We start from the raw sequence: 13,942 nt of genomic DNA on the forward strand, positions 1-13,942 counted from the left end.
GCCAATTCAGTGCCAAATTATGGGTAGGTAGGTAGGTTTGTGCCCTGTGTCTCATGTCTATGATGAACTGGGTTGAGACTATTGAACGTAATTTCAAACTAAGCAGAAACATCCAGCTGCTTGAGGCCGGGGTGGGTGGGTCCCAGAAATCAACGGTCAGTGCTCACTCTTTCCCCAAATAGAATAGAATAACAAACTTGCAATTATATAGCGCCTTTCACGACCTCAGGACATCCCAAGGCACTTTACAGCCAATGAAGTATTTTTTCTAAGTGTAGTCACTGTTGTAATGTAGGGAAAGGCAGCAGCCAATTTGCATACAGCAAGATCCCACAAATAGCAATGAGATAATGACCAGGTCTTGTGTTTTAATGATGTTGGTTGAAGGATAAATATTGGCCAGGACACGGGAGAACTCCCCTGCTCGTCTTCGAATGGGAATTTTTTACGTCCACCTGAGAGGGCAGACAGACCCTCGGTTTAACGTGTAATCTGAAAGGCAGCACCTCCGCCAGTGCAGCACTCCCTCAGTGCTATTCTGAAGTGATGTGGAGATGCCGGTGATGGACTGGGGTTGACAATTATAAACAATTTTACAACACCAAGTTATAGTCCAGCAATTTTATTTGAAATTCACAAGCTTTCGGAAGCTTCCTCCTTCCTCATTCACCTGAGGAGGAAGCCTCCGAAAGCTTGTGAATTTCAAATAAAATTGCTGGACTATAACTTGGTGCTGTAAAATTGTTTACAACTATTCTGAAGTGTCAGCCCTAGATTATGTGCTCAAATCTCCGGAGTGAACCTTGAGCCCACTACCTTCTGACTCAGAGTTAAGTGTGCTAACAACTGAGCCACGGCTGACACCTAACTATTAATAGGCACCTTGGGATAGAGCAATCAGGAAAACGCACCCAAAACTGCGCTTGAAATTACACTGGTTAAGTTACAGTTCAAGTTTCCGATAAAAATCATTAGTATAATCACAAATGTTAAATCTTCCATGAACCAGTGAGATCGGGCGGTGTAATAGAATGCAATATTTTTTTCGCATTAAAAAGTATTCCTTGATGTATTTAAGAGTGGCAACCTTATTAATACAGCTGAAAATAGGTTTATCACTGAAAATAAGCATTTTTAATAAGTGTTCAGTCCTCCACCTGTGAGTAACCTGATTTAAAATCACTGAAAATGACTTTAAACTATACTGAACCATTTACTACTTTCATTGGTGTACACTAGTCAGTTTCTTAGTAAATTAAATATTTTTTGATATGAAAATACTTTAAAAACCTACTTTAGTGCCTGCGTGCCTAAGAAAATGTGCGCAATTTGAAGAGCCTCCCCGAACCAGCGCAAACTTGCAATGTCAATCTGGAGTGACCAGTTTTGTGGGCGGGGTCTGATTTGGCTGAACTGATCTTGAATCCACAGAAACTCATGGGTGAATGGTTTTGGGCGTAACTCATATGTTTAAAATTCACCGATCTCTTGCGCTCGTGCGGCCAATTCCGTCCAGATTGCACTGATATTACTGGGGTAAAGGAGCAGAAACTCTACCCCCTTCCTGGACAAATGAAATGTTGGAAACACAAGAAAGTGGCAAGTGTAATTTTCACTGATTGCAATGCAAGGTGATATCCCCATTTTGAATTAGATGGCCCCAATTTTATATGGCTTCTATGTTTCTTTAGCTACAAAACCAACATTTAGGGGAATAATTCAAAGCTGTATGTTGTCTGAGGGGAACGTAGTAACATACAGGACCATCAGAAACAATTAGGCTCCGTCCTTCCAGTCCCAAAGTTGGAAAAATACAAAGCACCGGGCTCTCCCTCTCTCTTACCCCTCAATCCCTTTCTCTGCCATTGCAATATAAACATAGAAATAAGAGGACTTTCTCTGTTGAAAACACTTGCTAAAAAGTTGAGAGAGAAAAAGTACACAGCAGCCTTGATGAGCTTAAAGTTTTGCTTAAAACCTTCCAACAACTTTTGGAGCTACTAGCTTGTGCCCTCAGAAAACTAAGGAGAGCAGCACTGCAGTGCAAATCCAGTGGCTGAAAGCAATTTGAAGTGAAAGATTTTTGAAACAACCCGGCGACTGAATTGTTCCTGGTCACGTACTGCAAGATCTACACGTACAGGGTTCCAACACAAAACACTACAGGTCACCTTCCACAATCGAAAGGTCCCTCGTCACATGCGCTGGAGAACAAGGAGTGTTTGAGCTCTGGTACACCTGCACGTAACAAATGCCGTCACACCCTTTGGAGTTCTGCCCTCTCTCTCTGGTTAGCTTGTTTACACAAGCTTGATTAGCTTGAACTGATAGTTATCGCACCTCATTTACTGGTGTTTTATTATGTGTCTGCCCCATTGATTCCGGTCATCGACAGGAACCCGTTTCAATGTATTTTGAAATTGCTTTTATATTGCCTATACTTTTGCTGGCCCTGCTGAGGGGAAAAAAAACCTCCATGAGTCACTCTCTCCTCCTTTTATGTCGGCCTACAGAACATGGAAACCCAGTTTCTCTGTTAGTAGAAATGCAGGAGGCTCCATGTGTTCACTTCACTGAACCTCAACGACTTGCATTTATTTGGTGCTTTTAACGTAGTAAAACATCCCAAGCGCTTCACAGGAGCGTAATCGGACAAATACTGACACCGAGCCAAAGGAGAAGACATTAGCGTAGGTGAAGAGGTAGGTTTTAAGGAGTGCCTCAAAGGAGGAGACGCGGAGAGGTTTAGGGAGAGAATTCCAAAAGCTTAGGGGCTAGGCGGCTTAAGGCTCGGCCGCCAATGGTTGGGTGGGGGAGAAGGGGGCGCACAAGGGGCCAGAGTTGGAGTTAAAACTGGGGGTCTTTTAATCCAATGGCACAAATGTAGGCCCACAATTTCATGGGTCCACAAGGCCTTCAGTTCCCAGAGCCTGGGGCCAGTTGTGTTATGGAACGCAGCACATGGAGGACCTGTACATCTGATAACACAGAAGTGGCACAATAATCTAGGAATGTGTCAATATTTAAGGGGTCCCCAGGAGTGTGTCAATATTTGCAGAGGGTCCATCCTCACACAGAAAAGTTTGAAAAACACTAATTGATTAGAATAGGCAAATCCAGCCATAAATAATCTGCAGCTCTGGGAAAATAATTATAATGAGGCTAAAGAAAATAAGGGAACAAAAAAAAATTACACACAGTTAAAAGCAACATGTTGTGCATTCTCAGGCATCCTCTTTTTCCTGCACAAAGTCACACAGAAGGCATCGAGCAAACCTACTGTCCAACAGTACGAAGATGTAATTTCTCCCCAGCTTTCTCAGATTTACTGATACACGACAGTGGTGGCTCGAAACAAAAATGAACATACATTACATCGCAAAAAAATTACGGAATCTGTATATCGTGTGTAAGAAAAGTTAAAGCTTTGACAGTTCAACACTGGTGTGTGCAGCATGTATATATGTAATATATAACACACAAACACACGCATGTGTGTGTACAATACTTTCTCAGAATGAGCAAAAGGAAATTGCAAGTGCATCCACATTATACACTAAGTGGTGGTGCTTTATTTATGAGATAGACATGTCAAGACAAAATGACTAGCCCACAGTATAGTTTTGAAAAATCCTACATTTAAAGGTTTTAAATTTGCATTTACTGCTCCCTTGTAATATTTTAAGGTTACTCTGTCAAACGCCAGAATCTATTAAGATATTAGTTACAATCTGCTGCGGAGTAATACCGATCCCAGCGTCACTCCAGCCAAGGCAACTTGCACACATTTTTAAAAAAAATCCAGATATGCAACAATTACTCATTTAATTTCATTCAAGTACACAAATAGTTTTTTTTTGTGTGCGTGTCTAAAGGATTTATAAAAGAAAGGTTGGCCACATCATTATACTTCAAGGGCGTTTAGTGTCCATTACAGCATGGTGCAGGCCGTGGGGGAAAAAAAAAGGTGGGTGCGTATCTGGTTAAATCAGGACTCAAAACACCAAGTGCTGTACCAACAGGGTACTAGAAGCACCTGCAGTTTGGTGCCTTCCCTTCCCGCCCAAATGCGATGCTGCAGGTTTGAACGCCGTGACCAAACTTCTCTGGCCGGCAGGCACAACTCGCATCCATTGCGCATCACGACCTAAACATTCAGGCGCAGCACGACGAAACAAGCCCAAGTCGATAGATGAGATTCGGCAAAATAGAAAATTGGTAATGAAAAGAGAATTGGGGAAAAAAAAAAGACAAAAAATAAGAAAGTGGTCCTGCACCGTTTCATGTGGACAAGTAATATTGGTACAAGATTCCAAGCTGTAGGCCCTCAGTCAAGCCTTGGACAGCTGAGAGCAGTGGGTTCAAAAGATGATTTAAGAAGTGGCAAATATAGCCATTTAGAATATAGGCAGCATGCACAGTTTGAATTACTGTGTGGGGGCCAGGAACAGGGGGTGGGGGAACTGGTTTATTGCACCTGAATAAGTTGAAATCAATTTTCATTACATGGGCTGTCCCAGGTTTTTTTGCCGGTGTTTTGAGAATCGTATCTTTGCGATCCTATTCGCTTTTCCCGTGCAAGCCACAAACCAGTGGCCCTGGTCACAATCAAATGTGCTTCGAACAGCAGAAGCATTTAAGAACGGGTGGTTACAGAGTGGAAAATTCCTCTCGTTCTTAAATTTGTTTTCCAGTCTTGTGCTACCACTTCACAGTTTCCCTCTCGAGGTTTTCTTAACGCCATCACTTTCCGCGGGCCTTTCTGTACAAAGTACTGTACTGTACGATCAGCTTCCCAAACCTCTGCAACGACACTACAGGTCTACACCATGACTCACCTACACCAGCCGCAACACGCAGAACCACCGTACAACATTACAAGACCGTACATGTCCTCGATTACACTTTTTGTTTTATAAATTCACTAAACCAGCAATAATTGGTAACAGAGATATAGGGAGGGATTTGTGTGTAAGAGGTACTATGTCGAACTGAATCACGAGGAGAGAATCCAGCTTCCCCTCTCAAGATAATAACACTTATAAATTATCACAATTTTCAACACTTGACATTTATAGAACTTTCACTTTACATGATGAATCAAAAGATTTCTTTTAAAAAAAAAACTAATCCAATAAGTTACAAAGTTTTGTCTTAATTACAGCATCTTTGTAAACAGTTGATTTCATTATGTGTGCCAGAGAGAGTAGCTCGGGAGTTTTTGATTCAGTGGAGAGAAAAAAAAACAAGCTGACGACGGACTGAATGACAGTGAAAGGCACAGACTTGAACTGTAAAGAGTCACACAAACTGTACACGCCAGGAGTCGTGTCAGTGGTGAACATTCACTGTGCTGCTGTTGTACCTCTGGAAACTCAACAAAAACCTAGCAGCTGAAGCCTTCCGTTTTTTTTTTTAAATCTCCATTTCAGCTGCTGGTAGGAATATTCTGCTAAATAACCGGTGCTTTAGATTGCGCGCGTGTGTGTGTGCTTTATAAACTTCTTGGGTGTAGATGGCGTGCTTGTGCTATATGAAAGGGTCTCAGATGCTCTCCACGAAGCTGCCGGGGAAGAGGCCGGTTTTTCCGTTCCGCTGCAGGGTGCCCTTGAACCATCCATCCTCACGCTTCTTGTGCACAAATACAATGTCGCCGTCTTTTAGCTCCAGCTCAGCCTCGCTCTGGGGGGGATAGGATACAACAACTCTGCACCTGTTTAAAAAGAAATATATATATACATATATCACTAGCCAGTCTCTCACGATGCTGGTGACAGTATGTCCCCGACTTCCTGTTTTAGAAGCACAGGAACACTATACCAGTGTGTCAGTCGTGGCGCAATTGGTAGCACTCTCGCCTCTGAGTTAGAAGGCTGTGGGTTCAAGTCCCCACTCCAGGACTTGAGCACAAAATCTAAGCTGGCACTTCAGTGCAGTACTGAGGGAGTGCTGCACTGTCGGTCGTCCCAAGGCACTATTTCGAAGAATAGTAAGGGGAGTTCTCCCTGGTGTCCTGGCCAATATTTATGCCTCAACCAAAAGCAGATTATCACACTGCTGTTTGTGGGACCTTGCTGTGCGCAAATTGGCTGCCGCGTTTCCAACAGTACAACAGTGACTACACTTCAAAAAATACTTCATTGGCTGCAAAGTGCTTTGGGATATCCTGAGGTCATGAAAGGTGCTATATAAATGTAAGTCTTTCTTTCTTTAAATACAAAGTAGCACTCTGCTGTTCACATGGACCATGGACCACCTACGTTATCTCCTGGACTGGTTTCGATCACCTGAGAGGATCGGAGAGTAATTATCCAGAGTATTTTTTTCTCTTATTGGCACTGGGTTTTTCCCTTGTTTCTTTGCCTCTGCCAGGAAATTACATGGTAGGAAATGTTTAGACATGATGCTCCAACCAACACATGTGTGGGATAGGCTTGATGAGCCAGCTAGTCTTTTCCTGCCTGGCATTTCCATGTGTTCATAGGTATGTGTACCTTTAATGCTACAAAATCTAAGTGAAAAGTAAACACCGGGTGAGCTCATACACGGGCCAGTTAAGAGGCTGCAGACACTGTGGCTCCATTGTTGCATGTGTTGTCCATACCTTCCAAATGCTGCCTTTGTTTCTTTATTCCTTTTGTTTTCTCAAGTGTAACATGGAAAATTTTCACTAGGGTGTGTGTGACATCAGACACGCGATGGCCAAGAACCGCATGCACTCCAAACGATTTTACAGATTTTTAATTGTTTTTAGGGGCAGAGTTTAGGACTGCAATATTTTTACAAGGGATCACTGATTTACTGTGACATTCTGAATGAGTCAAATTTTAATTCTGGGATTTTTCAACCAGTGTTTTGCATACTGCTTTCTGTGATTCCGGCCATTCCTAAATGAAAAATGCAAATGGGTCGCTTTATAATCTACCAATGCAAGAACCCTCCACTTGAAAGAAAATCCCCAACCATAGGCCAAGTTAAACATCCAGCTTAGAAACAGCAATATAATGTTACAACCGCAGAAATTGCCTTCAGTCATAATACTGTATGCAATGCAAAGGTGCAAAAGAAAACACATTGTTTTTTATAAATACATGAGCCTGGACATGGGGGGGGGAAAGGAATGCTCAATGTACGGATGGTGACGTGTCAGCTGCGGCTCAGTTGGTAGCACTCTCACTTCTGAGTCAGGCGGTTGTGGGTTCAGGTCTCAACCCAGAGAGTTCAGCACTAATTCTAGGCTGACGCTCCTGGTGCAATATTGAGGGTGCGCTGTACTATCAGATGTCCTGTCTTTCGGATGAGATGTCAAACCGAGGCTCCGTCTGCCCCTAAAAGATGCTGTGGCACTATTTCGAAGATGACCAGTGTCCTGGCCAATATTTATCCCTCAACCAACAGCAAAAAACAGATTATCTGGTCATTCATCTCATTGCTGTTTGTGGGACCCTGCTGTGCACAAATAGCTCTACATTACAACAGTGACTGCACTGCACAGTTAGTTAATTGGCTGTAAAGCACTTTGTGACATCCTGAGGTCGTGAAAGGTGCTATACAAGTTATTTCTTTCTTTAAAAATAATTAGGAAGACGTGCTGCATTCCAGTTTCTCAACAGGTCACCTGCCTCAAATATTCTAGGCACTGAAGGAAATCAACATCGAACAGACAGCACTCTGCAGCCAAACTGTGGCCCAATTATCATAAAATTTTCTCCACCTGCTCCTGTTGCAGCTGGGACACGTTAAAAGCCAACTTGAATTCAATCACTTGCAGAGCAAAACCACACAGAGCATTTCCAATTAAACAGCATTTTCCAAGTTAAATAAGCTATTTTAAAGGCTGTGTAGATAAGTTTATACTTTGGAAATTGTGGGTTGTCAATTAGCTTAACTGTGCCTTGTTAGTCTTTCGTTTGTTTTCTCGTGTTTTAATGACGTTCCAATTATAAAACTGAACTTTACTAATTTTCTCTAAATTTAAGCTAGTTTTTGGACTCCATTTTTTTTTCTGCTCGTAGATTTTCACCCAGTTTTTTTGTGTGACATTCAAAACCCCCCCCCCCCTGAAAAAAACTCCCAGGTTTTATAAAATCAATAAAAACTGACTTTAAATGATCCTTAATTATAATTTTACCACTTCATTAAAAGTGTCTCCAGTGAAAGTCCCCACTTTGTCTTTCAATTGCCCTAACATACATTCCAATGCCATTAAAAAAAGCAAGCTATTTCAGTAACCAGAGGACACAGATTTAAGATAATTGGCAGGAAATCCAGGAGGGAAAAAAAGGAGAATTTTTTTAATACAGCGAGTTGTTATGATCTGGAATGCACTGCCTGAAAGGGCGGTGGAAGCAGATTCAATAGTAACTTTCAAAAGGGAATTGGATATATACCTAAAAAGGAGAAATTTACAGGGCTATGGGGAAAGAGCAGGGGGAATGGGGCTAATTGGATAGCTCTTTCAAGGAGCAAGGGGAATGGGACTAAATGGATAGCTCTTTCAAAGAGCCGGCACAGGCACCATGGGCCGAACGGCCTCCTTTTGTGCTGTATGATTCGATGATTCTATTCTATGTCCCACTCATACACCGGAAGTACCAATCAAGTTCAAAATGGTCCTTGGTTTATTGAAAAAAAAATGCTATTCGGTTCCCTCCCTTCCCCTCCATCCCTCTGCTTTTGGTCTTGCTGTTCACTGTGTTGCGCCTGACCAATCAGGGACACAGTTAACAAACTCACAGCAGCACTCAAGCAGATGAGAGCAGCCCGGAATGTCTCGGCCAGTCTGTTCCCATGGCAACCCTTAGCTGAATCAAAATAAAACAAAGTTATTTGGCTTGGTTGTTGCTGCTTTCCTAAATTGCCGCTTGCTCAAGATAAAAATTAATTGAATGCAAATAAATATTTGTAAAAACCTCACTTACAACGTCTGCTCTCAATGGACTCCACAACTTATATTGAGAATACCCTATGTGAGGTACCTTTACAGAAAAAAACAGACTTGCATTTGTACAGCACCATTCACGTCCTCAGGATGTCCCAAAGCACTTCACAGCCAATGAAGTACTCCTTGAAGTGCTAGTCACTGTTGTGATGTAGGAAACATGGCAGCCAATTTGGGCACAGCAAGGTCCCACAAACAGCAATGAGATAAATGATCAGATAATCTGTTTTAGTGATGTTGGTGGAGGGGACAGCACCTATTCTTCTTCTAATAGTGGCTCAAAATCTTTTATGTCCACCTGAGAGGGCAGACCGGGTCTTGGTTAAATGTCTCACCCAAAAGATGGCACCTCCGACAGTGCAGCACTCCCTCAGTACTGCACCTGAGAATGTCCGCCTGGATTACGGGCTCTGGGGCGGGGCTTAGTAAGGTTCTGTGCCATTTATTTCACGTGCGGGCCAACAGTGACTTTCAATTTGTGCTGCAGGAGGCCTACTAGATGCATCTAATTAGATGCTGAGAGGTTGCTTCCCCTGGCTGGAGTGTCTAGAACTAGGGGGCATAGTCGCAGGATAAGGGATCGGCCATTTAAGACTGAGATGAGGAGGAATTTCTTCACACAGAGGGTTGTGAATCTTTGGAATTCTCTACCCTGGAAGGGTATTCAAGGCTGAGATAGATTGATAGATTTTCGGACTCTAAGGGAATCAAGAGATATGGGGATAGGGTGGGAAAGTGGAGTTGAGATAGAAGATCAGCCATGATCTTATTGAATGGCGGAGCAGGCTTGAGGGGCTGTACGGCCTCCTCCTATTTCTTATGTTCTCACACACAGCAGATGAAGTTACTGATGGGCTGCAACCACCAGATGTGATAAGGTAAGCCCCAGGTTAGCAAAGCAGAGGAGCAACATTTGGGGAAGGTAAGAGAATTCAGTGCACTGGAACAGAATCAAGTTGCCCACAATTTTCAAAGTCCCAGTGCAAAATTCACACTCATCATCTGCTATTCTAAAGAAATGTTCTGGGTTCATTTTTTTGTTAGGTTTCCATTTTGCAGAAAGCACTTCCGCTAGATTTGTAACCATTGCACAGTGTTAATAATTTACAATTAGAAACCTGATTGATCCTCATTCTCCAACACAAACATCGAGATTCAGATGCACTGAAGTGATTTAGCTGCAATTTGCAAATACAGTGTTGCCAACAAATTATTTATTAATTCTGCACCACTGATCGGATGCTTGTGATTCACAAGGGGAAAAGAACAAGAGGAAGAGGAAGAGAATGAGAACGAGAACTGGAGAGACAGAAAACGAGAGAAAAGAACGATACAGAGAGAGACAAATGAGAAGAGAAAGAACAAGAGACAGAACGAGAGAGAAAAAGAACGAGGAAGAGAATGAAAGAGACAGAAAAAGACAAAGATAAACAGAGAGAGAGAGAGAGAGAGAGAGAGAGACAGAGAAAGAGAGAGATAATTGTTCTTTCTCTTTTCATGTCAGTGTATTATGCCCTAAAAGCCTTAGTTAAAATAAAAATTTTAGGGTCCGTGAACAAGCAAAGTTGAAATGTTCTAAAGTTCTTTAAACTGGACTAATACTTTATGTAGTAAGAGGTTATGGAGAGTGGACAGCATGCAGTTTACGTTCATTTTCCTACTTCACACAGAGATTGTACTGAAGCATGGTGTAAAAAATACCTTTCACATGGTATGGATTTGGATTCCAGCTGAACTGAAGCCATGGAGGAACAAGGCTGCCTTGGAGGAGGGGCGATGGGGACACCGGAATCTAAAGAAGCTGTCTTTCGATGGAGAGTTTCGAACAATGCTCCTTGGGCATCTGTATCCACGGGACAGGACCCGCCTCTGCTGTGGCTAACACTTGAAGGAACCTCGGGCCCCACAGCTCCCTGGAGCAATGTCTCTGAAGCTGCCTGTTCAGATTCTAATGTGGGTGAAGACGGAGGTGAGGGCCGAGATTTCCGCTTCGTAGATGCGCCAGACAGGAGTTTTAGGAAACCTTTCTTTTCTTTCTGTGAGGCAGCAAATATAGAGCTTAAAACAATCGTTTTCACTGTTATTCAATGGTCACACTTAACATATAGATCGGATATTTGGCACATAGAATATTGGTAATACATTAACATAGTAGATGCATTTAGAATCAAACATTCTTTTGTGCGAAAAGTGTTTTCACAGAGAAAGTCTCCTTAATATCTCGGACAATACCAGGTGGCCCTTTATCCCCCTCCACTTTCCACCAATTTTCTCCCCCGATGAATAGTGTGCTTTCAACAGGTAACAGTTGAGAACAGGATCAGGCGCAGCTGTGATTCACCCTACGGTCGAATGACTGCTCAACCACGCTGTGCAAGCCTTTCTTTTATAAATTAATTCTCGGGATGTGGGCGTCGCTGGCAAGGCCGGCATTTATTGCCCATCCCTAGTAGCCCTGAGAAGGTGGCGGTGGGCCGCATTCTTATTCTTTGTAGCGGTTTGATACAACGGAGTAAGAACATAAGAAATAGGAGCAGGAGTAGGCCAATCGGCCCCTCGAGCCTGCTCCGCCATTCAATAAGATCATGGCTGATCTGATCCTAACCTCAAATCTAAATTCATGTCCAATTTTCTGCCCGCTCCCCGTAACCCCTAATTCCCTTTACTTCTAGGAAACTGTCTATTTCTGTTTTAAATTTATTTAATGATGGAGCAGCAAATTCCACAGACCTACTACCCTCTGAGTGAAGAAGTTTCTCCTCATCTCAGTTTTGAAAGAGCAGCCCCTTATTCTAAGATTATGCCCCCTAGTTCTAGTTTCACCCATCCTTGGGAACATCCTTACCGCATCCACCCGATCAAGCCCCTTCACAATCTTATATGTTTCAATAAGATCGCCTCTCATTCTTCTGAACTCCAATGAGTAGAGTCCCAATCTACTCAACCTCTCCTCATACGTCCGCCCCTTCATCTCCGGGATTAACCGAGTGAACCTTCTTTGTACTGCCTCGAGAGCAAGTATGTCTTTTCTTAAGTATGGACACCAAAACTGTATGCAGTATTCCAGGTGCGGTCTCACCAATACCTTATATAACTGCAGCAATACCTCCCTGTTTTTATATTCTATCCCCCTAGCAATAAAAGCCAACATTCCGTTGGCCTTCTTGATCACCTGCTGCACCTGCATACTAACTTTTTGATTTTCTTGCACTAGGACCCCCAGATCCCTTTGAACTGCAGTACTTTCCAGTTTCTCGCTCTCTGATTTTTCCTGCCAAAGTGCATAACCTCACATTTTCCAATATTGTATTGCATCTGCCAAATCTCCGCCCACTCACCCAGCCTGTCTATATCCCCTTGTAGGTTTTTTATGTCCTCCTCACTCTCTACTTTCTCTCCCATCTTTGTATCATCTGCTAGTCCACTTCAGAGTCAACCGCGTTGGTGTACGAGTGGAGCCACACATAGGCCAGACTGGGTAAGGACTGCAGGTTTCCTTCCCTAAAGGACATTGGTGAACCAGTTGCGTTTTCACAACAATCCGACAGCTTCACGGTCACTTTTACTGATAGCAATTTTTTATTTCCCCATTTTATTTAAAAAGCTGAATTCAAGTTCTCAGATTGCTACAGTGGGATTTGAACTCTCGTGCTCTAGATTATTAGTCCAGTCCTCTCCATATTACTAGTGCAATGATATAACTACAAATATATATATATACTGCTTGCGCAGCCTTTTAGTCACAGTGCAGTGACATTTTTACTACAGGGTTGGAGGAGAGAAAATATATTTGAAAAAAGCAGGGGTGGGGGGAGGTTATACTAGTTAAATTGTATTTTGGTATTCACCGTAGGTAGTTGACAACAAAAGCAATCACGCTGTTGCCTCCTACACTAACAGTGCTGTTAGTCGGGTCGAGACTGCTGTAGGTTCAGTGCAATCCAATTCTCAGTAATCAATCAGAACGCTCGTTTTTCACGATTCGACAGTCTGAAGAGAAAACAATCTGTTTCCAATCACCATGCCAATTGAACAAAATATACCAAACCTTAACTCGAGACATTTTTTTGTTGTTGCAATGAATGTTGCCTCCTCGTCAAATAAAACATCTCACAGAAAACAGCTTCTCTTCCGATCGACTCTGATGTTGACTAGTGTGGCGGGAGTGGGGTAACAAATTAGACCCGCAAACGGCCCTAAAATACACCAGGTTCCCAAGGTGCATGGCCGAAGGGGGTGGTCCGCACACCTGGATCTACCCGCCTTTCTCCGCCATGGGCCATGGGAACCTTCTCCTCCTTGCCAGAATTCCCACCCTTCCCTCCCCCTCTGCTATTCTACTGTAACCATTTACACCTCCTCTGGACCCATCTTTTGTTTCTTTACTTGTCCCATTACCACCCTGCTTTTTGCCTTGCACCATCATCCCTTTTGTCACTTAATCACTCCCCTTTGCTCCTTCCCTGGCTCTGTACTTGTTTCAAAACTGTTAAATTTCTAACATCTTCCAGTTCTGATGAAGGGTCACCAACCTGAAATGTTAACTCGGTCTCTCTCTCCACGGATGTTGCCTGACCTGCTGAGTGTTTTCCAGCATTTTCCCTCTTCACTATATTTCTCAACCAAAGTTTTAAAAAAAAAAAACTCACCTTCTCTCTGCTCTCCTTCTCAAATTTATTAGCAGCTGCGGCTGTCGCAGATGGGACAGCAGGGACCGCCGGAAAGGGGCAGGTTGCCATGCCCGACGGCTCCCCCTCGAGAGACGTGGCGCTGATGTTCGGAGGGGTTATGGCAGCTGCTGCAGAGGTGAGAGCTACGCCCGGCCTGGCTGCTGCGGGAGCGGCGACCGCAGTGAAAGGGGCGACCGCCTGCGAGTGCTGCAAAGAACCCACTTGCTGAGGAGCCACTGGAGTGGTAGGGATGGAGGAAGCTGGGTTGTGGGCTTGTATGGGAGTCACTGCTGCAGTTGGTCTTTCCTGGCCCTGGGCAGCGGCTGTCGGG

At 43.4% G+C, this 13,942-nt stretch overlaps 1 protein-coding gene across 2 annotated transcripts in view; it reads right to left on the minus strand.

The window, feature by feature from the left end:
- Window positions 1-3,549: 3,549 nt before the first annotated feature.
- The window catches only part of sh3rf1 (SH3 domain containing ring finger 1), a 147,193-nt gene continuing 136,800 nt past the window's right edge, over window positions 3,550-13,942 (minus strand). For both annotated transcript variants that reach the window (XM_067982470.1, XM_067982468.1), the window contains 3 exons: window positions 13,591-13,934; window positions 10,643-10,977; window positions 3,550-5,713 (listed from right to left, as the gene is read on the minus strand). In XM_067982470.1, the coding sequence (XP_067838571.1) occupies window positions 5,545-5,713; window positions 10,643-10,977; window positions 13,591-13,934 (848 nt within the window). In that variant the 3' untranslated portion in view covers window positions 3,550-5,544. The remainder of the gene's footprint in view (window positions 5,714-10,642; window positions 10,978-13,590; window positions 13,935-13,942) is intronic.

This window comes from Heptranchias perlo, chromosome 4 (genome assembly GCF_035084215.1).
Source record: "Heptranchias perlo isolate sHepPer1 chromosome 4, sHepPer1.hap1, whole genome shotgun sequence".
In the NCBI taxonomy this organism is placed as follows: Eukaryota; Metazoa; Chordata; class Chondrichthyes; order Hexanchiformes; family Hexanchidae; genus Heptranchias; species Heptranchias perlo.